The sequence below is a fragment of the Labrus mixtus genome, chromosome 22, assembly GCF_963584025.1.
Source record: "Labrus mixtus chromosome 22, fLabMix1.1, whole genome shotgun sequence".
Classification (NCBI taxonomy): domain Eukaryota; kingdom Metazoa; phylum Chordata; class Actinopteri; order Labriformes; family Labridae; genus Labrus; species Labrus mixtus.
The window spans coordinates 1,080,910-1,106,263 of NC_083633.1; the positions used below are offsets into that span (position 1 = coordinate 1,080,910).

Genomic DNA, 25,354 nt, shown 5'->3' on the forward strand with positions numbered 1-25,354 from the left:
ATTTCTATCTCACGTTCAATACTGCTCCTCGTCGTCCCCCCCCCACCCCCTCCATTTGCCTCTGCCCCTCTTCATCTTTTCTCAGCATCCCTTTTCTTCCCACTCTCTTTTTTCTTCCTTTCTCTCATGCTTGGCCTGGGTTGTGTGTGTGTGTGTGTGTGTGTGTGTGTGTGTGTAGGCACTGAGGCCTTTTGTTAGCGCGTTTCATTTAAACGTAGGGCAGATAATGCTCCGGGTTAGTTTGGATGCCGCACCACTGTGGCATTCTACTAATGGGGTCTGTGAAGACACTGCTCCTTCTCTTCTTCACTCTTCCTCCTTCTCTTGCTCCTGCTATCCTTCCTCTCTCTCACTCTCTCGCTCTCTCTGGTGCTGGCTAACATAAGGATCCATTAATGTTGTTTTTTTCTCCCTGTGCAGTCAGTTCATGAGGTCTAGTGAAGCAGCGAACAACCCAAAACACACCTCAATTACAGCTCAGCTCGACAAACAGTCCAGTTTTCTCTTTCTTTTTTTTTTGTAGAAATGTGCCACAACAGGCCTCTTTATTGACTGGAACAAAAACAACCAGACGGAGAGAGAGCTGACCAGCAGTCTCGGCCGCTTTGAAATCTTTACAGAAAAGCCTGAAAAATAAGGTTAGCACTGCACAGCTTGAAATGAAAGCCTGTTGATGTACTTTCAGAACAGAAACACACACATACACATGAACACACACACTTGACAGACAAACACACACTGTGCTGCTGCTGCACGGTTTTCTTCACCTTTTGGGTTCTGTGTCAAGTCAAGGGTGCATTGTGCATACAGACATGTTTGAATAGAAATCTAAGCACACAGCAGTGATGAATCAGGAAGCTCCAGGGAGGGTATGAAGGTGTATAAGTAGATCTTTTCTAGTATTCATATACTCTTCTATACTACACTATACTACACTATACTCTATACTACTTCTTTATAAAGTCTTCAAAGGTTCATTTGTTCCTGAAAAACTAAGAGTGAACCTGGGAGAGAGTTGAAACTACTCCTTAAGAAGTCCCAAGGTGTAATAATCGATGTAAAGCTTCCTTAGGATAAGCGCGTATCACATGATGTGATGTAAGAGTAATGCAGCTTCTTAAGGAACGGCTCAGTGTGTGTTTTAGCATGGTTCCGTTTTGGACCGGCTCCAGCATTTCAGATCTGTTAATACCCCTTATCTGCTTTGCTTAAGTGCCCTTCAGCAAGGCAATGAATCCATACTAACTTTAGGTATTTGCCATGTAACTGGTGTGACACTAAGCTCTCTCTGTCCATTAATGTCATTTCTATTCTGCCATCAGATAGGGACACCTGTTTGCGTGTATTACCTGTATCTCTTCATCACATTATCACTTTCATAGTGACATAAGCCTCCATTTATCTACTCAGTTGAAAGTGGAGTTGGCCATGGGTTAATTTTTATCTCTTGACTCCAACTGTTACCCTAAGGCAACACTTGAGTATTAAAATGTGTGGGCCAGACGAGCTAAGCTATTTAGCCCCGGGAGAAAATCTGGTTTGTTCTCATCAACAGTGTATCAAATCTTTATCGGAGGGCTGAGAGAGTGTTACACCACAGGCAGCAAAGGTAGTATGAAAGGTGATACTAAGCATTTTTACTTTGACTAACTGTCTAGCAAGAAAGTCCTAATGTGACTGTCTCCTTCATATTAAAGCCAGTACATGTTCTAAGAGCTGTTCAAATATCCAAGCATGTTTGCTGTTTTTTCACGTACTCAAGAAATCACCACATACACACATAAATACATGCGCGTGTACACACACACACACACACACACACACACACACACACACACACACACACACACACACACACACACACACACACACACACACACACACACACACAGCCATCTCATTTGTCAGGTTGTGATAAATATGCAAATAATGGTGGACAATAGGCCCCACCAGCTGATGGTGTCTGTCCGTGTTCTGCAAAAACAAAGGCTCGCCTCTCATCTGAATGTGTATGGGTTCATAACAGAGGGAGGAAGAGAGAGAGTGATAGAGCTGAAAAAGGAAACAACACAGAAAGACAGAAAGAAGAAGAAAGTAAGAAAGGACAACAGAGTGCGATGAAAGAGCGGCAAGGAGCCAGAGAGTTGGTATGGTTTGTTAGAGATCACACATCTGACGGGGCAAGCTCTCCCTCCTTTTCATCACTGACCTTCTGGCTCATTCTTGATCAGCTCCTCCATCTTGCGTTGTTTCAGTGTGTCCACCACGTCTGCCAAACTGCCCTTGCGTCTCTCGGGGGTCCCGAGGGTTCCTGTGGTTGAGCCCCCGTCGCTGCAGGGCCGCCCTCCGCCTCCACCGTCTTCTTTGCCAGGTGAGGTAGCATTGTGCAGGGGGTAAGGGCTCAGAGAGCTCCCCTTAGTGCAGTCCTGCTCCTGGAGGGAAGAAGAGAAGGAAAGGAGACGAGTGAGGAATTAACTTAAGACATAAAGAACGAAAAAGTGGAAGTAAAAAGGAGGAGGGGGCGGGGGGAAGAGCTGGCATAGACCCACTCATTATCTCCACACTTCTCTTCTTCTCATACTTCTTTTTATTCTCTTCATCTCCCCTTCTCATAGCCCGATGCAACCAACTGTCATCTCTGGCCAGTTTTCTCAAGTTGGGGCATACTTCTTCTTCTTTTCTCTCACTAACATCCTCTGGAATCTGCATTTGACTGACTTGGAGGTACTTGACAGAACGAGCACATGAAAAGACTCTGTACACTCTCAGAGTCGAGCTAACTCTTCATTACAAAGCCTTCAACAGCTCGGCTTTGAGGGACGTCCAACACTACTGTACCCAAGTACCCAAGTTTCAGCACTTAGCTACTTTTGTCCAAAGATTTGTGACGATTAATGCTGAGGATGCAGGAAAATCACAAAAAATAGATCTCTCTTTTTCAAAAAAACAAAGCTTTGGAGCGGTGTCAAGTCATTTGCATAAAGTCTTAAAAGGACTGACAAAACAACAATCAGCATGACAGCAAACCAAATATAAAATATACAGCTCACAGTAAAGGAGCGTGCCTTTTGCCAAGCTGTCGTGATGAATAATTATCCTGCTGTCTTGTGACTAAAGTTTACAGTCTTTTACATGTTTAGTTAAATCATACTCCTTTCATAGGTTAGGAACAAAAAATAGTCAAAAAGTATCTACGATCTTACACCTTGAAAAGTTACCGATTTGAATTAATTTATTTTAAGTGTTTTTTGGTTCATTTAAAATCCTTTTTCATGATCTAAACATTTGAATTTCATTATTCATTTTTGACACCTCATGACATTGATTTTCCGCAGGGGGTAAAATGCTGTTTTAACCGATATGTTTGATAAAGTTTGATGAATGAGCAGTGAGAAAAGCTCCTGACAGCAGGTGATCGGTAAGTAACTTCTGGCATCTTAATCTTTGACCTAATAAAACCTGTGTTTGTTTGGCTAGCCCACATAATAGACTTAAAGCCAGCAAAGCCCAATTAACAGTGACACTGAGAAGGAGGATGTTGTCAGCTATAAAAAAGAACACATAATATCCTTTTGACACACAAACTTGTACAGGTGAGTGTGTGTCCGGTACACATGCTTTAAATGCACAGGTGTCTACAATATCCCTTCACACAAACACACACATACACACAAACAGGTGTGTTAAAGAGTTTGTGTTATGCTCTTGAATTACACAAACAAGTGAGTCAGTCAGTCAATCAGCCGGCCAGCTCAGCTCGTTGTAGACAGGAGGGTCAATGGTCCACAGGGTTAATCTTTGGCTAATCTCACTACAATATGGAGCACACCACCTGGGACGGTGGCACACATACACAGGTTCCTCTGATCGCCTGCGAGTGGGCGTGCATGTGTTGGAGATACAGTGGTGCATTCCAGCTGTATTAATGACCTCATAGTTTATTAAGGTGGAGATTGTTTTATAATGATTAACTCAGGCAGCAGCTGGTGGAAGTGGAACTTAATACTGAGAGCACAGTCCACAATGAAGTCCTCCAGAATCAAGATGACTCTGCACTGTATCGTCTTAATCAAATAGGGATTAAAAAAAAAGAAAAAATGTATTGAACAGAAAATGAAATAAAACCCAAGGTGAAGTTTCAAAAAGATTCTTCTGTGTTGTGATGAGAGACTATAGCCAGACAGACACTTTCAATATTTACTATGCTTTTATTGTCTGCAGCCCGACAGTGTATGAGAGGTTACTGCAGACCATTATCACTTGGTGTTTTCTACACTTCACTGACTCTCTCTCTCTCTCTCCGCCTCTGTCTGTTTCCACACTCTGAATAAGTCAGCGCGCTCAATAATTCACTAATTCTCTCCTCGACGCTCTTGCACATGCATTGTTACGGAGGGACAGAGTGTGACAGCTATGATATGGTTGTAAGAGCTGCATTTGTAAGACAGGGTGATGAGGCTTCAATCAGTCGCAGTTAAACACTCTGGCTGAGGGCTGAGGGGCCGCGCTGTGCTGGGAAAAGTGTCTCGTGATTTGAAAGTAGTGAAAGAGTTTACTCTTCTCCTCTAACCACCTGACCACTGCTCCTGTCTTTCTTTGTTGCTTTACTTCTTTCTTCAGCCCGTTTCTTCAGATTAGGGAAATTCAGACTTCAAATGAATGGCTTTGTGATTACGAGTTGCATCAGCGCTGGCACGACATGCAAATGCGGTGAGACAAGAGGAAAAGGAGAGAAGGAGTGCAAGTGGGTAGAAGAAGTCAAAGAAAGCAAGAAAGAAGGAGCGAGAGGCGAAAGAGAGACAGAGAGGCGATGTTATTAGAGGAAACGAGAGAAAGAGATACAGAAAGAGAGAGAGGAAGGCAGGCATCTTGAAGGCAGCGGTCACACCTGTCACATCCCATTTATCTAATCCAGCGCCTACTTAAAACAGCCGCACTCTTTCTATCGAGAAAGATGTCGTGCAAACAAAACAAACAGAACAAGAATACGAGAGGGAGATGGAGGGAGAGCAGGGGGGTGGGAGGGTGAAATTTGGGGGGTGAGGGGGGTTGTCAGATCTCGTCGCCCTGTCGAAAAATCTGCCACAGAGATGTCATCTCGCTGCGTCCAACAATGAAGGTCATTTCCAAATCAAATGGAATTAGCGGGGAGCCGTGGCTTCTTCAAAGACCTGGTAAATGAGGGCCCATGACATTATTTATGTGTGAAGTCAGACAGACAGCCTTATCCCAGAAGGCAACTTAAATGGCTTATGATTTTTTTTTTCCCCCTCATCAACCTCCCAGCACATAATCCATGTGCCCTGCTGACATTTTTTACTCTGGCGATTTTACAAAGTCCAAGACAAGAGAGATCAAACAAGACAAGACACAAGACAGATCCTCTAGCGTGTGTCACTCAGCCGACGCGAGGCGACATGTTTCTCGCAATAACACGGGTTGCAAAACTTTTCTCATCAACATGCATTTATTCAAAAGTACAAACAGAAAATTCCGGATACTGTAAACGTTCATGCCCTCCACTTAGTGCATGTGTGTTAGCAGTCCCCCCCCCCATTTCTGTGCGCATATGTGTGACACTGTGAGTGCACATAGCCTGTAGGTGTGTGTGTGCCACTGCCTGCATATATGTATTTATATGCTCTGGATGTGGCAGGCTGGCAGTGTGGGCGGTTCTGCCTTTAGTTTGCAGATGTCAATTCTCTTCCAAAACGACTGGAACAAAGTAAAAATTGCGCCTCACTCTCTTTATCCTTTTACTGCCTCTGCAATGGAACCGAATTAAACAACTTTTGTCTTCTTAAGCTCATCTGTGATGGGAGGTTGGTTTTAAAAACACGTAACTCTTGCCAGCAAATGCTATTTTTTTCCCTACAGCCAGCACAGATGCTGCTGTTCATGTTCTTTTTTTGATTTTTTTCGTCTTCTTCCCTTCCTCCTTCTCTGTTGCCCAACAGAAGAAACCTGCTCTCTCTCTCTCTCTCTCTCTCTCTCTCTCTGCCATAGCCTGACATGTCTCGGTGCTGTGCAAGGTGTATGTGTGAAAAACAATATTTGATGCCTGGCACGTCGTTGTGGATCAAGGCATGGACAATGTGGCAGTGGGAAGAACTGGAAACAGCTGCTCAACTAAAAGACATGCACACAGATACACACCAGGAGAATGTCACTGATCACTCCTGCGGGGTGGGGGGGCGGTGGGGGGTGAGGGACGACTTAGCTCTCCGCCAGAGCTGCCAATCTCCACGACATAGACTTAACACACCTCCGACACACTGCCAAACACACACACATGCTGCAAATCCTTTTACATGCCATGGCTAAACACAGACACCGTCAGTTTTTGACTTGGAGGTCCCTCAGGCTGGGACAAGCAAGAAAACACACAAACACACATATCACTTATATCCTCCTGTTCCCATAATATAGTCGAGCTTCTTCCATGGGAACCTCAAATACGGAACCACATAGATTTAGTACGTTATATCACTGGTCATTTAAACAGAAAAACAAACAGATTCATTGAAATGCTCAACAAATGTGAACGTCCTCATTTAAATTGTATATTTAAAGTTATTGTCTAAGAATTACACACTTGCCCTCTCCTTATCTCAGCACACACAGCTGTATTTTCTGTATTTTAAATAGCAGTTTGGCTAAAATGAATGCCAGTTTATTTTACCACGACCCCTCGCTGTTGACAGGCGAGCGTGTGTTGATTCATTAGTGCATCACTGGCATGAGAAATTAAGTGTGACCAGTGTGTCTCAAGACTGCTCAATGACTGTGTTAAATCTGTCAACATTCACATGAACACACACAGAGACACACACAAACACAATCACACATTCAAATGACACAAAAAAAAGAGGGAAAGAGAAGGGCTTGTGAAGGAAAATGAATTAGAAATAAAGCCTGATGAAATATCTTTATACTTTTCTATCGTGTTTGTGTACATCTCGCCTGTTAATGAAATAATTAGTGTTTGTCCATTAACACATTGATGAGAGAAGATGCTTGCCTCTGCCTGATGTGAAAACATTTTTTTTTGTCCTTAAGGATTTGCAAAACAGAAAAATATAAGGCCAACGAGCAAGAAAAGGGAGGTATTAAACATCTTTAGAAGCCCTGCAGATTTAAAGGGTAGCTTGTTATAAGAAGTCATTATTGTGGATGTTTACTTGTAGAGTTATTAAATGATTTTGTCTGTTTGCATCATTTAGGATTCTGTGTTGATTGGCTGACCTGACTGCACTGCCGCAAAAATCCATCAGGCATTTGAACCGAACTGCAGTCAGCCAATCAGGGTCCAGCATCAAGGTGAGAACTTCATATTCAATCAGAAAAAACCTTTTAGCTAAACTACATTCATCTGCAAACCATTATGAACAGCTCTGGTTGTAAATAGAGACAAGGTTTCCCTTTGGATTCAGAAAAAACTACATTTAAAAAGAGTGAATAATGTGACACCTTTCAGCTTTTTAAAACATGTGTGAGGGTTGTTTTTTTTTATTCTGCATGTGTGTGTGTGTGTGTGTGTGTGTGAGTGTGAGTGTGAGTGTGAGTGTGAGTGTGTGTGTGTGTGTGTGTGTGTGTGTACAGCTGCAGCAGGCAGGTAAAGCGACTGGGGCCAAAGCGGAGCAGGCAGGCGAGGCGGGCGGGATGAAGAGGTCAGTGTGCAGCCGAGCACTTCTCCGCTTGCCGTGTTAATTTACTATGACAAGATAAAGCTGTAATCTCGCCCCCTCCCCTTCTCCACTCACTCTCCCCCTGCTGCCTCACTTCCAAGTCAACCGCTCGCCAATGAGCCTTTTACTTCCCTCCATCACTTTACCACAATTGCCCTGAGAGAGACGGACCCCCACCATGAAGTAAATCTACCTCACCCTCCCTCCATTTCTCTCTCTAATTCTCTTCATCAACTCTTCTCTGACAGTCAGCGGCCAAGAGATTGTTGCGGCATCCACCCCTCCCCCAAAAAACTAACATCTTACAACATGCCAGGCATGCAGCGGGATAAGCCTACCCCTCTCATACAATTTGACTTGCTACTTAATAAGCCATATTAGTTATTATGAAGTGTCTCAGATCAACCGACCCCCCCTACCTTTCTAACAACACAACTCCTTACAGTACACAAACACATCAAGCTGGCTCATTTTTGGAGTAAAAAGTAAATGGCGGGTCATTTTGATGACTTCAAGAAATCTTTTTTAATGATCTGGGGGGACATAAAGAAGGGTCGTTCTGTTGAAATGTTTTATTTTGTATTCATATGTACAAGGACAGACTTTTTATTTTTATATAGTGTAAAACTAAAAGATAAATCTAACTAAATGAACCAGGAATAATCTATTCACTGTCCTCAGCAGAAACAGATAGCCTTGTGTGTGTGTGCGTGTGTGCCCATGTGTTCCAACATAGTCCCAGGACTTTGGTTTACAATCAGCACCTGCCACACATGAGTCCAGAGCGGGAGGGGCCGGCAGGCTAATTACAAAATTAGCTGTCCATTACAGCTCCCAAGCACGGTTTCATTGTTTTACAGCATGGCAGCATTTATCATCAGTATGGGGGAAAGGTCGACAATCGTTATCAGAGCAGCGCAAACACAAGGTGTGTATTAAGGTGAGGGCCCAGGTGAAGCAGTGTGCTGCGCCTGGCACAGAGACACAAAGTGAAACACACTTTAAGGAGTGTTGGTACACACAAGTTACATTAACACTTTTTTCTTTTTTATAAATAGACTTTCACAGAAACTTAAAAATGTTTAAATTTTCTTCTTCATGGACAGTTCACATTTGGGAGCTTAAACATGTTTTAAAATACTAAATAATGCACATCAGCAAATTATCAAACGTATTGTACATGCTCCACAAATCACACCAAATGTATAGAATGTGGAATGAGTCACATGCAGGAAAACAGATTCTTCTCAAAAAGTGTACTCATAGATGTGTACTCAAACACACACGTGTGTCAGCAAACAAGAGTTTACATTAAGTGGGTATACTGTGAAGCTTGGACTAATATTTAACAGGAATCACAGAGGATTCATCTGTACCAACAAACACACGCACAAAGGCACTTACATCTAAAGAGCCATACATAAAGCACCACAATGTCACACTTCCTCCCGAAGAAGAAAATGAGTCACTGCAATGCCTCACATTTTGCAGTCACGCAACCGTGCATCAAATGGGCTCAAGGCAACGGCTGGTGGCGCACATAAAAGCAAAAACACGTGTGCACCCAAAGAGTAGCCTTGAACCTTTTCCATTTTTTGAAAAATAAAAAAATAAAAAAATAAAAATCCAGCTTCTAGCACCAAACCGCTTTTCACTCAAAGAGAAAGTCAATTTCTGCCTCTTTAGAAATCTTACTCTTTTCAGGTCCATTTCAAAACAACCAACAAAAAAAATATTTTTATATATTTTGTTTCCGCATTGTTACGTTTTGTGCAGTTTTTGTGTCTCGGTTGAAGAGGTGACTCTTAGTCACCATTAGAGCGGCCGACAACATACCAAAGTCAAAGAAGAGTTAGAGATATGGACAGTAAAAGCATTCATTTAGATTTTTATTGCAGAAAAACTGCTCTTCTCTTTATTGGTGAGTTTCTGAAAGCAGCTCCATCTAATCCCCAAAATGAAATCATATTGCCATCCATTCCAGGAGGAAGCAAGGTCAATGAAGTTAATCATCAGTGTGTCAAAAAAAGAATGACTCGTCACAGGAGTGCATTTTAACGCTTATTTTAGTAATCAATTAAGAAAATCTAAAGGAAGGAAGAGTGTATGATATTTTTAGCTTATTTTTTAGAAAAGCATTTTGAAAATTGAAAAGTAGATATTGACATTTTTGACAAGTTTCCAAAGAAAGAAAGGTTAAGTTATGACTCAGATAAATGACTGTTAAACTAAGTCCTACTGGTTTTATACCATGGTCAATAATGTGACCCTGAGTCAGTGACCGTTGGGTCCACAGCTGGGTGCTTTCCCCTGAGAAACAGTAAGCGATTTTCTATTTTAAAACCACTAGCTGTCCTTACCATGTTGGGGGGGCTGTCCAAGCTGCGGATGGGGGGCGAGCGAGGGGACACCTTGCCACAGTAGGAGGCCAGAGGAAGGTGGATGACACCGCCCAGTCCCTCGCTCTCCTCATCCTCCACTCGCTGTCTGCTGGTTGCCATGGTTATCTCTCCATCTGTCCCCCCATATGGAGAGGCTGGTCGCTTGGAAGACATCCTGGAAAAATAGAAAGACAGGGAGAGAAGGAAAAACAAGAGGAAGAGTGAGCAATATTCAAAGGATGATATAATAAGTGGACAACTGGAGCTTTGTAAAGGTGGCTTCAACTAGTTCCTGGAAAGTTTTTGAAAGTCTGATCAAACTTGTAAACGTGCTTTAGCTTGCTGTGTGGTTATTGAATATGAGAAAATATCTTAATATATATCTTATTCACTCAATCCCATTCAGCTCTTCAACCTGCACCAGTTGTCTTCCTTTTTTCTGTGGATTATTTTTTCCGTCGTACATTCAGTCACAACACCCTACAATATCCCTTCAGTGGGTTTATGAGCACCCAGCTCCTTGGCAGACCTTCAAACACACTCTCAGGACTTACAGTATGTTTACCACAGGGGCCATTCAACATTCACATTTCCAAAAGATGGGGCCATTACTGCAAATGGAGTCCGCTTGCACTGGCATTGTGGAGGAAATGACCATGTCTTGACAATAGGCTTTCACAGAGAGACACAGAGTGGAAAAAGAGAGCTAGAGTGTGAGAGCAGTATGCACTGTGGCAATAATATGTTTTTATGAAAACCTCTGGACAATAGAGGATCTGGAGGAAAAAAAAGCTAGCAACACCAGGGCCCCACTGTTTGCATTTGTTAGCGTGGCTTTGTTCCCTTGAAAAGAAGGAAAGGATATAAAGCCACATCTATTAGGTGAACTCTGTCTCTCACAAGGTAAATTTGCCTCCCTGTACTTCAGCTGAATGGGGATGCAGTGACTATGCAGCAATAATAGAATTTAATGTGGTTCTTAGCATCGCCTGAGTGCTTTCCGATGCACTTGTCAGCCTTGAAGCCAGTGCAACTATGACCCCGGGTAATAGGCTGATAACGTTCAGCTGCACAGAGGCAACACATGACAGGGATGGAGGCGTGGATGGAGGGACTGTGAAACTTGAAGGGAGGTGTGTGTGTGTGTGTGTGTGTGAGAAACAGGAAAAATGCAACAGGCGTCTGATTCTGAGTCGACTGATTCACAAGTTTTAACTCCTGAATATCAAAAGCTCCATCATCCTCTCTCCATAGCATCGCCTGTCTCTCATTTCTTGTCTTCCCCTCCTGCCTTTTCCTCCTAAATTCTTCCCCTCTTTTCGCTGCTTGTCTCCACTAAACTGATTACACTCCTGACTCTATTGGATTTCCTCTGGACTGTACATCTGGCATTGTTCCCGGTAACAGACCCGCCACTAATTCATTGCTTATTTACCTTATGACAGAGGCAAGGCAAACAATATTGAGAGCAGCTCAGAGGGTTGAGAGAAGCGCCATGCTAAGAAACACAACATGTGGACGGCCTTATCACATCATCAAGACGAAGGTTACACTCAAATCAAATCAACTCCTCTCCAGAGATACCATACAAACTCTTTTTCTTAGTGATGTAATGATAGGACACATAATTGGGAGATTTAGACTCAACTTTTCAGGAGCACAGAGAAGTAAGTTATTTTCTTCACATGTGCTTGTGAGTTTTTTAGGCTGCATAGGACTTTTTAGGTGGATACAATTTCATCCACCAACACGGACGTACAGGGGAACCACTTCATTTATAGTTCAATCACAAAATGCCTTAAGAACAATAAAGTTCTGTCTATTAAACCTGAATTTGCCAAAGTATCAGGTTTAAATTCGCATGTTTTTTTTGTAAACTTCTATTAAAGTAAGAGTCACTTCATGTCATTGTATCTGTTACACAAACACATATAGACAGTGTATCTCCAGCTGATTTCTTTATCTCTTTCTCCTGAACATTCTATCTTCCTGGGCTTGCTCAGCAAAACCTGAGGCCATAAATGATCTGCTAGGACTTAGTATTTGTTTTCGATGACAAAAGTCTTTAGAGATAAAAGTAAACACTGCTATCATTAAATCCAAACCATATCAAAATAATAATGTTGTTAAAGTTTATGGTTCTTAAGATAGAATGAGCGTGTGTGTGTTTCACACAATATACAATGCAAGCGGCAGGCCCAGCTGTACAAACTACAGGGCTTTGAGCCACGCGGCGTGCGCACACACACACACACACACACAGACACACACACACACACACACACACACACACACACACACACACACAGAGACACACACACACACACACACACACACACACACACACACACACACACACAGACACACACACACACACACACAGACACACACACACACACACACACACACACACACACACACACACACACACACACACACACACATGTGCACATCCACAGAACAGAGGCCCTCACACTGCAGGTCTGTCTTCATCACTGCCTGTTTACTTTACCTCCTTTCACTCTCTCACACTGAGCTCTTTTGTTTTAGACACTCACACACCCCTCCCCTTGTGTTCTGTGCACACCTCTGCCCAGCAGTGACCCTTCACACACACCTGGGTCAGCTTTGAATCCTCTCACATCACTAATGGTGAACTTTGGAGAAACTAAAGAAACATCTCTTGAAGCACCCTTTTTTTCTAGTCAAATGTGATTTTTTTTCTCTTTATTGTCTGTAATTTAAATACAGAAGCCATTAATGACACATATGGAGGGAGAGACAAGAACAGTTACTTATTAATAGAGAAAAGAACACAGTTATCCAAAAACTGAGTGAGCCAGAGCACACTTCACTCTTGTAAAGAACATAACAAACATTTCATCATACTTTAAGTCTCCCCCCTCTTCACACCCCTACACCCCGCCCCCCTTACTCTGCTCCTACTTCCTCAGAGGTGGCTGAATGGAAAGGCCGTTCACAGCTCCTCTCCAGCTATAAAATCCCTCTCTCCCTCCCATTTGCCTTTGAAGTTGAATTACTACACAATTGGGCACGGCGGGTGTGCAGGTTACGCCGGCTACTTCATTTAAAGTTTTGGCAGGGCTTGTCACGCCGGCAGAGACCTGGAGGAGACCTGGAGGAAGCCGCTTGAGAGCGTGGAGCGATGAGAGGATTAACAAAAAGACGAGGTTTCATTAAATCGACAAATTGGCAGCGCTGTCCAGGTCATAATTAAGAGAATATTTGCATAATTTTGCTCCTTCCAACAATACCAAAAATCAAACATCTCACACTAAGACACGACCATTCACACACTTTAAACACACATGTACTGCCCACACACACACACACACACACACACACACACACACACACACACACACACACACACACACACACACACACACACCCAATACTGCAATCGGAAGTGACATAACACCTCTGCAACAATATTTTATATAAATAAGTTACTCAAATCTACTGGTTGTCTTTTCTAACCTCAGCATTATATTTTTTTTTTTGCGGGTACCGAACACACACGCACACAAGCGTGCACACGGCGAGCGCACTAAGCTGAGATTAGAGCGCCACTTCCCCTTGGCTTTTTGATGATTAGCGGCTCCTCCGTTAAGTCCCTCTCATATCACATATGTCCACTGCTGCTAAGTCACTAATCGGACAGCGCTGTGTGTCCATTAACGGGGCAGAATAATCGCCATCAGCGGTGGTTAACCGTCTCCTGGCCTTCGCTTGCTGTAATCAACGCGTCCATTTCATGTTGGCAGCAAGTTAACGCACACGCAAGCATGTTTAAATACAGGCAGCAGGCTTAAAAACAGACGAGAGGATGAACACAAGTGCAAAAACTCACACAAACACACACACACATAAATTAAGCAAAATGGGGGCAACGATATGTTTCAGCTTCATTGAAGAGAGGGAAAGATAAAGCAGCCATCGCAGAGATGTCACAGACAATCATACACACACACACACATTTATGCACACACACACACACGCCTGACTTCCCTGCTCTGTGTGTCTGGCTGCTAACATTATCATGGTGCTAACTGCTCTTGTTAACTCCTCTACTCAGAACAAGCTTTCAGGGAGCGTGGGATCCTCCTCTGGAGAATTCCACAGTAAAGTGTGTGTGTGTAAGCATGCATGTGTGTGTGTGTAAGCATGCATGTGTGTGTGCACGCGCTAGTATGCGCTCAGCTTCTCTTTAAATTGCGAGTCATTATTTCAACCACTACACAAACATGCTACACACTCAGTCAAATCCATCGTCTGCAGTTAAAAGAAGCGCGGCGGCTAATTCCAAAGTGCTGTCAGGAGTCAAAGTGACATTTGTGTTTTTTTTTTTTTCCCCTGCCATCTTGTGACTGCTGAGAAACTGTCTGCCTGTCACTCAGGTGCAGGTCTATTTGCGTGGAAATACAAGCTATCTTTGAAATTGTTCTCCGAGGGAATGGAAGGGCATATCAAAATAGTTGAGTGGAATGTGCCTTTCAGATAAGGCGCCCGGGGCGTTTTGCCTCCGAGGAGCCGACCGCAACATTTACATCCGTATGACACCTCAGGCGGGAATTTAAACAAATGTTTCCCCCTGTGTCCCGCTATCACTCGCTTTATTACCATTTACTTTTTTCCCTCTTTTGCTCTCCCGCTGCATTTCCTTTTCCTTGTGTCAGCTTTCAAAATGATTTCTCTTTTTTCTCTCCGCCTCTATCTCTCTGTCACACACTCTTGAACTTATTTTAACATCGTCTGTCCTGCTGCTCCTTTTTCTCTCTCTCTCTCCCTCCCGCCTGGTGTTGTCTTACTTACTGTTCCCTCTTTACACAATCAGCTGTTTGTAAGAATGTCGCTCCATCCCTCCCCTCTCTCTCCTCCCTCCTTCTCTCCCTTCATCTCTCGCAGACTCTTAAGGATATTGCCTAATATCTATTTATAGGCTGTCCTTTTGAACAGTGGGAAGACTGGGGCAGTAACTGAGAGGAAAGGCTGAGATGGAGGGATAAAGATTAGCAGGGAAAGAAATCATATCCATCACTTTTGGGGTGTCCAAAACAACAAAAAACAAAGCATATGTCCAGAGTCCATGGGCAAATTCCTTATTTTAAAATGTTCAGCATTAATTATAACTTCTCCTTAACATTGGAAAGAAAGGATTCTCTGCTTCTTTGATTCAATGTAGAAACTGTACAACTCTAGCTGGATTTTCCCTGATGACTTTCTCAACAGAGGTAAACAGTGTGCAGCAGGGAGAAGATGTGAACACAGCTCCTGCCTGTATGTGCTAACACACACATATGGAGACACACCCTCACACACACAAACACACACACACACACATACATACACACACACACACACTCAGCCTCACGCACACAAAGCATCCTCTGTGAGGTGCCCTAAATCGGCGGCCGACAGCCCAAACCGTGTTTCCTGTCCAGCTTAACCACAAAAGGCAATAACACACAACCTTATGTCACTGCTGTTAATCACACACACACACACACACACACACACACACACACACACACACACACACACACACACACACACACACACACACACACACACACACACACACACACACACACACACACACACACACACACACACTGGAGAGAAATTCACGAGTTGTGTGTATGAGTCTACATAGCATGAGCAAAGAGGGTGGGCGCAAAAGACGTAGACTAACTCATGTGGCCTCTGGGACTGCTTCTCTCTCTCTCTCTCTCTCTCCCTCTCTCCCCCTTTCTCTCTCTCTGTCCCCCCCTCTCTCTCCCCCTTTCTCTCCCCCCCCCCCCCCCCCCCTCTCTCTCTCTCTCGTCCATTCATCCGAGCCAAAGGTTTAGTCACCAGCGAGGCATGGCTCCACATAATATTACTTTTCTCGTCATATTTCCCCCCGTCTTTAAACCTTATTTATGTCTTTACACTGAGTCACCAGGCTATGTGATGGCCACTGACATTTGAGCATGGGGGGAAAGGATGGAAGAAAGATAAAGGGCAGAGAGGGAATAAAGGAAAAGTAAAGTATCTATCTAATTCAAGTTAAGAGCAAAGAGCGATGACTACTCGTGGGAAAATCTTTAGTGTCACTATAGCAAAAGGGAAGAAACAAGGCGGGAGGAGAGACAGGGGTGGGGTGAGGGGGTAGACAGCTAGAGGAAAAGTGCATCCGGTGGACGGCGGCCCCGCTCCCCTGGTGTTTTTTCGAAGGGGGAGACACTGCATAATGTTTATTGAGCGAGGGACAGTGTTTTTCCATTGTTGTGCCAGGCTGCTATTTGTGGTGCATTTGTTAAGCAATCCATAAAGGAGTCACAACATTTGTCTCACTGTCAGCGACTTGGCCTGCCCCTGTAAACCAGACACACACACACACCTACAAACACACACACTTAGACAGAACTGCAAGCTCATTCTCTCACGTAGATGACAACACACAAACACCCTCACACACACTCTTTCTTGTGCCCCGCTTTTCTAAACTCCCCACCTTGTCCCAAATGGTCTCTGCCTTTTCCCTCTAACTTCCTCTTTTTAACTCTTCCCACATTCTCCTGCCTCTCTCTCTCTCTATCATCTCTTTCTCCCTCTCCTGCACTACCTGGAGGGACAGAGGTTTCATTGTAGTGCTCTAGGAGGGAGCTCTAAGCCTCTAACACTGTCTCCTATTGTGGAATGGACGGACAATAAATAGTGTGTATGTGTTTCTGTGTTTGTGTGTGTGTGTGTGTGTGTGTGTGTGTGTGTATCTGGTGAATGTGTGGTTGGTAAAAAAAAAGAGAGAGTGTGAGCAACATAGACGGATTAGAGTAAGACAAGCTGCTTGGATTGATGGATGAAGAAGAAGAAGAAGAAGAAGAAGAAGAAGAAGAAGAAGAAGAAGAGACATAAGAAGACAAGATGAAAGAACAAGACAAATGTCAAGTTTGAAAGTTTAAACCTTGGTCGAACACACACACACACACACACACACACACACACACACACACACACACACACACACACACACACACACACACACACACACACACACACACACACACACACACACACACACACACACACACACACACACACACACACTGCTTGAGTTCTCCTGCCATGTTGACAGTGCAATACTGCCATCTGACCCTTGGCCCTCTCCTGTGACCTCATGTCATTTGACTAGACTCTAGTTAACCTCTTTTTAAGTTTTACACACACTCAAAAACTTTTCCCATCTTTGTCAGTCTCTTTAAAAACACACAAGCATTAACAACACCAAGAAGACATGAAGCCTCATATGTGCTCCCTCTTTCATCTACTCATTGGAGAGGGTCAGACGATTGCATCGGAGTGGGAGGTCATAGTTCAGGGGATTCAGAGGCATGAGATGGGTGGGTGGGAGTGTGCTGAGAGAGGGGAGGAAGTGGTAAAAGAGTTTGGGGGTGGGGAGGGGGTCGCATTCTCTTCTGGTATTTTGCTGTCTGTCTGTCGTTCTTTCTTTTCTTTTCTTTCTTTTTGGCCCCCCCCCCCTCACTCCGTGGATGGAGACACAGTTATCAAGGCTCTCTGGGGACAGACAATATGGCCCAGACAATGGCCCCCAGTCTGAGGTGGTGGTGGACGAGAGAGAGAGAGAGAGAGAGAGAGAGAGAGAGAGAGAGAGAGAGAGAGAGAGAGAGAGAGAAAGAGATGGGGGGGCCACAGGGGAAGAGAGGGGCAGAATAACGCATTAGTTTGCAGAGCACGGACACTCTACTCAATTACTGCACTCTCTCTCTCTCTCTCCTTCACAGACTACACATTCTCTTGTTCCTCTCTCTCTCTCACACACACACACACACACACACACACACCACCTTTATCTCACTCTTCTAAATGGAGCATATAGGCATGCTGGGAGAAACACTAAGCACTTACATTTTAAGATTATTATTTTTTTAAAACCAGTTAAAGAATATTATCTTCCATACAGCTACTAAGACAAAAAGAGGGATGATAACAAAACAAAAAAAATCTAAACAAATGCAGCAACTTTTGGGATTGGGTATGAAAACCACTGTTATCAAACGCTGCTTTTTAAGGTAAATCGGACTTCTAAGTTTGTATTCAGGAAAAGTAGCAGCAGAAGAAAATGCACAAAGTTTGAAAAGTTAAAGTACTAATGCTGAATAATGGTATTAATTAATTATGATAGTGGATTTATTATTACTGGTGCATCTATGTGGATGCTGCATCTTTCCGTTTGTGACAGACGTAAAGACGTTTTCAACCGCTTCATACAATGACACATACTTTATTCTACTTTAATATATCAGACTTTAATACATTTTTTGTAAATTGTTCTTTTAGTAATTCAAGCAGTCAAATAAATATAACTGAGTATTTTTTTTTCTTCTCTGAAATGTAATGGAGACGATTCAAATAACGAGTCATGTGAAATCACTTTCAACTGTTAGAAATAAATTGTACCTACTAATAATTAGAAAAATAAAACTCTCTGTCTTAATTAAATTAAGTAAAATCCTTCCGGCTGCTGACGCCGTCGTCCTTGTTTCTGTGCGCGACGCAACTAATGTCAGATTGTATCTGAGTGCGTCTCGCTTAAACGCTTCAAAGTGTTGACACATCCACCGTGGACAGTCTCCCGCTTCAAACACACACACACTCACACACAAACACCCCAATAAACGCAGGGGACAAATGGAGGGGTGTGAAAATCCACCACTGCCTTCCTCTCCTCCTCCCTCCTCCTCGTTCACCAATTCAACCCCCCAACATCATCCCCCCCCCCCCTAATTCTCTGGCACTCTCACTTTTCTGTGACCTGACTTCTTCTTCTGTCCATCGACGAGGAATGTGTCAGTTTCTTCCCCTTCATGTCTACATGTCTCTTCCTCGTCCTAAGTGTTCTGGTTGCTTTGGCTTTCCTGCGTTTCTCCCTCTGTGTATATTTCTGTTCTGTTTGTGAGAACAGATGAGGCCGTGTTAGCGAAGGCAGTCTGTTTCCACTATTTTCAGCTTCGGCTGCTTAATTCTGATACAAAGCCGAGTGCTCAAAGAACCAAAAAAAAAAAATTGTTTGAATCACAAAAAGCATATTAGATTAAAAAATTGGATAATAAAATAAGATAGATCAAAGAATATTCTCGCGTTTGGCAAAGCATGAAGTACATTTTTTTTAACAGCTAGAGGAAAAGAGAGACACAAATCCTATCACAAGACTTTCTGCTGGCCAAGATGAAATGAGAATTAGAAAATATATTTTAAACCTTCTTCATAGAAAACTCATTAAAAGGCTAACTTCAATTTCAGTAACAAAGTCTCACGTCTAAAAAGTACAGGCAAACTTGCTTCTAGAAACTCTGACAAACTCTTTATTATTGACATTTTTCAATCAAAAAAGTGAGCCAAAGTGAATTTTAAAATGAGGAGAGGAGGAAGGAGAAGAAGGGTGAGAAATATTAAAAGCTTAAAGAAGAGGAAGTGGGATGAAAGGATGAAGAAGAGGCGAGCGGACACTTACAGAGACGCAGGAACGGAGAGCATCGCGACCACTGAGGCTGGAGCGCACACACACTGGCAACTCACACACACTCCGCTCCGCCGAGAGACTACCGCTCAACACACACACTCCAAACACACACACACACACACACACACACAAACACACACGGAACGGAAGATACCCCTCTCTCGCTTACACACACACACACACACACACACACACACACACACACACACACACAAGTGTATACACACACACACGGCCAGAGCCACAGTGATGGAGTGCATTACTGGAAAGCAAGAGTTTTAAGCGCTCTCCTTCTAAGTCATTGTAATCCCTGCATTTATCTCCATACATTCTGCTTTTCTGTGTAATCCTTTAAATTTTTAATTCCTCCTAGCTGTTGTTATCTTTTTTTTTTCTCTCCTCAACCACTTTGCCGGATTGAAAGGTTTATTAAAAACACATTTCTGTCTCAACTAAATGTGCTCTTAATTCAAGGGGCCCCTGAAATCCCCCCCCAATCACCCTCCACAACCCGACCGACCCCAGTTTATCTCGGAACAAAAGATTAGTTTCATCGGGCAAAAACAGAGCGCCACTTTAATGCAATAAAAGTCAAGAAGGGTAAGGGAGAGAGGGAGCACGCGTGTGTGTGTGTTTGCATATGTGTGTGTCAGTATTAAAAGCGCTGGGTATTATAACATAATCTGTCTCTCACAGCATTAGCATCAAACAGGCCATTATTCCACTTGTGTTGACAGTGTCGGGAGAGAGGGCAAGGTTAGAAGGTTTGCACCTCGAAATGAAGCAGGGCCCGCACAAACATCAGACGAGCACAGTGAGATTAACATTAGCATAAGGAGAAGAAGAAAAACACAACAACACCGTGCACATCGACAATAGGATCACAGAGGGCATGTTGCATGTTTTTTATTTAAGTTGGATTAAGTGAAAAATAAATTGCAAATAAATACATTTTGAAAAGAGGAGGCAGGGTGTAAACAACCTTAAATACAGACGCACACATTTATTTATTAAGTACGTCTTTAAGAATCACTTCACAAGTTTGACTTGTTGATCACACCTTCATATTTTAGACTGTAACTCAAATATACATATAAATATATAGGGTAAAGAGGAAGTTAATAAAGTTGTGATGAGTGGAGATGACATGATGAGAGGACTTTGACACATACACACATCTCAGCCATCTCTTTCTTTCACACACACAAAAGCACACATAGCAACAAACACACACATACACTCCACCACAGTTTCAAGCAGTTTGCCTGTAGAGGTTTTGAGTTAAGTCAACACAACTTGAGTCAGAAGCGACTGAGGAGAGTGAGAGAGTCACTTCTGTTACACACACACTGACAAACACACATTTCACGTCTGCTTCGCCCTGCCTTTGCATACGGTATCTCTTACAAAAACATAGAAGTCAATCATCAACTCTCTTTTGCCATCTCTGACGCTGTCACAAACACACTCACACACTCAATTTCAAGTCTCAAACTCAGCCTGCTTGCGGAGGCAGTTCTCATGCTACACACACACACAGGAGACAGAGTCTTCTCTTCACACACATGACTTTTAACTTTCTTCTCCTCTTTAACTGGCACCTTCCTCTTCTTTTTCTCTGTCCCCCCCCCCCTCTTAATCATCTCTACGTGAATGTGTGTGCATGTGTTGGTGTGTGTGTGTGAAAGCGTCACGTACCTGTTACACTCCTGAGGTAGCTCAGGCTCAGTGAGCATGCTGGAGTAAGGGTCCGTCTCTCTCGTCAACAACAACATAAAACAGTCCCACAATGCTCAGATGAACAAGGTTAGTCTCCCAAAAACAAGACAGGATACAAGTGATCCTTCAACCTCTCACACACACACACTACTGATTCTCTCTCTCTTTCTCTCTCTCTCTGTTCCTCTCTGTCTCTCTACTCACACACTTTCAGCCGAACACCCTCCCTCACTCTCTCTCTCTGACTCTGTCCCTCCTCTTCTCCCTCCCTCGCTGTAAGCTGTGAGATCTAGGCTCAGCTCTTAAAGGGCCAGCAGCAGAGCTGTACTCTCTGGCGCTCAGTGTGTGTGTGTGTGTGTGTGTGTGTGTGTGTGTGATTGTGTGTGTGAGAGCAAAAGGGGAGGGGCCATTTGACCAGAGGGCTCATCACTCCCTGAGTGTAAATGCTCAACAGTGCTGTCCCCTCCTTGAGTCTGTCTCTCTCTCTTTTTCTCAAACACACTCACACACACGTGGTTTTCACACACTCAGAGAACAGTCACAGATCATGTAGACACACTTCAGAGTGATAAGACCACTACAAGCCCTTACACACTTTATTATGTGCCATCAAGGGTTTTAATCAGTATTAGGTCATCTACAATGAGCCATATGAAAGAGCCACATACAAATGTTGTTTACTGTTTACTGTTTTATCTTCTTCCTCTTGTGAGGAAGCTTGAAAAACGTCATTCTCTACTCCAAATAAAATCCTACTTTTGTCCAAAAAGAGAATTAGAAGATTGGATGATAAGAGTCAGAGGTCAGTGTGCACTTTCTTGAACATGTCATGTAATCATATGATTTATTTTTAAATGTTTTAAGTTGCTTAAGCTTGTGATAAATATTGTGTTTACGTGTAAAGTTAGAATTACTGTTTTACCTTTTCAGGCTTCAACTTTTAAATTAAGTTGCAGTTTAAACTTGGTATTAAACTTAGGAGAGGACAGGAGACATATTTGCACATTGAAATAAAAAAAAATAATTAAACAACAGAGGTTACATAAGCGTTATTTACAGGAGGGCCATAATACCAGAGAAAGTCTAACTCTGAGAGAAGGATTCAAGGGGTAAAGTGAGGGGAAGTGGTCCATTGGGAAGATGTTCACACAGAAGTGTGTTAAAAAAGTAAAGTACACACAGTAATACATCTATTGGAGGCACTACTGAAAAGACAGTATGGCAGAAATGGGACCAATGTTAGGTCACAGTGAACTTTAACTACCAAAATCTAATCAGTGAATCCTTCAGTCCAAGAGGACGTTTGTGCCAAATTCAAATCCCAGCCATTCCTGGGATAACAAATTCACAAGAAGCAGACTGGAAAATGGTCAGAAAACGATCTTCTTTTTTCCCAGGACATGAAGATGTCTCATTTTGGTTAAAAAAAAGAATCATCACTTCATATCATATTCAAGACATTTGCATGATGTAAGTTCATGATTACAAATATTAAGTAAAGAGGTTATGGACAAAAACATTGTTTTCTCCATGATTTACAGTGGTGTTGAACTTCGACCTTTGAAATAGAAAAAACCTTGGCACATCCATTTCATAAGACAGGTGCGTAGGAGAGCAATGTGTTCATCAAAAACCTAAAGGTAAACTCTTGCAAACAAACAACTTCGACTTTTTATTTACAATCAGGTCATCAGTGAGTCTAAGAAGACATTCAGACCAGGTGTGAAGACATTCACTCAGGGAGTGACTGAAATGTGTTTTCACAACAACGGGGCAGAGGCATTCCTTCAAAACAAGCACGGCAAAACTGAAAATCTACTCATCTACTCGCCGCACTCACACAAGGCAATCCGTACCATGCCCAAGCCAACTGACCCCAAAGCCCAGTTTGTTTGACCAGTGTGAATGCTCCGTACTGGTACACTTCTTTGGCCCCGGCACAGATGGAAGAGGAATGCTTCGGCATGTTATAGTTGCACATGGACGAGTATACCATGTGACCACGATATATAATCGATCATTGCTTTGCAAAATGGAGAAATCCAGGAGTGTTAGAGGGTCACGTCTTTTCACATATAGAACATAGAACTGCTCCTGAAATGTTCCTGACCTGGCTGTTCACATACAGTATGCACCTCACAGCAGGAGACTATCCCTGTCAGACGGGAGGGGACATGGGGGGGTCTCCTGAGGTAAGACATGACGTAAACAAATTGACGAGGAAGTAGTGGACGAAGCACCAGAGTCTGCTATATGATGCTGTAATGAGAATATCTACAATTCTACAACAATTCTACAATTCACTTAGCAGACGCTTTTATCCAAAGAGACGTACATCAGAGAGTAAGAACAACACAAGCGAGGATCTAGAAAAAAGGGAACAATGTCAGTAAGAGCAAACGATCAGCTTTGAGTCTGATTGGACACACAGGTGCTGACAGGAAGTGACCAGAGGCAAAGCACAACATTGAGGGCAGTTCTTGAGAGCTCTAATCAGTATAGAAACCATCTTATAAGTCATTGTTATCAAACAAAAACCATCGTCATTACCATCATCATCATCAATAATATGGAGACCATCATCATTAAGTTAGTAGGTATTCATGAAAGAGCTGGGTCTTTAGCTTTTTCTTAAAGGTGCAGAGGGACTCTGCAGATCATATGGAGTGTGGAAGTTCATTCTACCACCGGGGGGCGACAGAGGAGAAGAGTCTAGTCAGCGTCTTAGGACCCTGTTGTGAAGGTTGGATCAGATGCCAGACTACCTCTATATCAATGCTATGCACATTACAACAGAATAACAATGTTGACAAAAGAGCGGAGAAGAACATCCTTGAGAAACAGAAAACATAATGCAGCAGTTTTATCACATGAACAGAGATGGTAGCGGTCCCGTGCATTTACTCTATGTACCATGCACAGGATATGGTACATAGAGAAGTGTGAGGAAGATGCTTCAGGTTGTAGATGCTTTGACTAAATGACTTTGTGTTCTGTGACTCAGGACATGTTAAACTGTGTTTTATGTCTGTAACTTTTTGTTGCACATGAGATTCTTAATTTCAATGAGGTTCTCCTGGTTAAATAAATTAAAATTAATAAATAAATAAATATAAACATCACCACCCCCTCCCACTGGCTCGAGGTGAGTCCTCTAGATTATGTCCTGCTGCGTTCTCACATTCACCCCTCTGACTTTCTACTGGCAAGAGAAACTCTGGATTAAGTCCAAGTGACTCATTTGGCTGTTTGCGTTCACACATACAGCTCCTTCAGGAAATCCAGGAGTTTTTCAGGAGTTTTCTGCAAGTGTGAAGTCCTGCAAGTAAAGTGGCAGTCATGTTCCCTGTGTTGCTCTCCATTGTGTGTATTCTGAGATCACGCTTATTGTAAACTAAGATTACATGTGTGGTATAACGATGTGACGACATAAAATAGTCCAGTTGGGCCCGGAGCAATATGAGTGCAGGCCAGCGAGGGACTGGGTAAGGGGACTATGGTGTTACGGAGCAACTGGGCCCAGTGTGAGTGCGCCCTGAGTGATGTCGCTTTGTATTATTGCATACCTGTAACTGCCTCCTGGAAACTGACAGTAAATATGATAATCTACTTTTTACCAGCTAGAAAAAAAAAACAAGAGCAACAATGTTTACAGCAAGAGTTTCCAGGATTAGGATTGCCTTGGACTCACCTGTGCATATTTGGTTAACTTGTGTTGTTCCAGCTTCTTTCACTGTCCCTTTGGTCCAACTGTGTGAGCGGAGTTTAGTTGTTTTTCATCCACTTTGACACGCATCCTGCTCTTCACATGACTGTCTTCACTGAAATCAAAAAGTGAGAGAACAGTGATGTTAAGAAAAAGCCTTGAAACAAGATTAACATTATTTACTGACATCTCAATGTTCTGCTGCACTTTCTGAATCATTTTGAATTTTGTTTTTTGATAAACATTAACTCCCTCCTTCTCGAAGTTGTTTATGTGTCTGCATCTTCATCTATCAATAGAATCTTCACTCTTT

The 25,354-nt window shown here is 42.9% G+C and overlaps 1 protein-coding gene across 9 annotated transcripts in view; it reads right to left on the reverse strand.

The window, feature by feature from the left end:
• Positions 1 to 21,581, reverse strand: part of sox5 (SRY-box transcription factor 5) — an 87,874-nt gene extending 66,293 nt beyond the window's left edge. For 6 of the 9 annotated variants that reach the window (XM_061029860.1, XM_061029857.1, XM_061029861.1 and 3 more), the window contains exons 1-3: positions 21,315 to 21,581; positions 10,049 to 10,244; positions 2,210 to 2,432 (exon numbers count right to left, since the gene is read on the reverse strand). In XM_061029860.1, coding sequence (XP_060885843.1) covers positions 2,210 to 2,432; positions 10,049 to 10,244; positions 21,315 to 21,391 — 496 coding nt within the window. In that variant the 5' untranslated portion in view covers positions 21,392 to 21,581. Of the gene's footprint in view, positions 1 to 2,209; positions 2,433 to 10,048; positions 10,245 to 19,607; positions 19,725 to 21,314 lie in introns of those variants that run through there. The other 3 variants (XM_061029859.1, XM_061029858.1, XM_061029856.1) reach the window with 2 other exon arrangements.
• Positions 21,582 to 25,354: the final 3,773 nt, after the last annotated feature.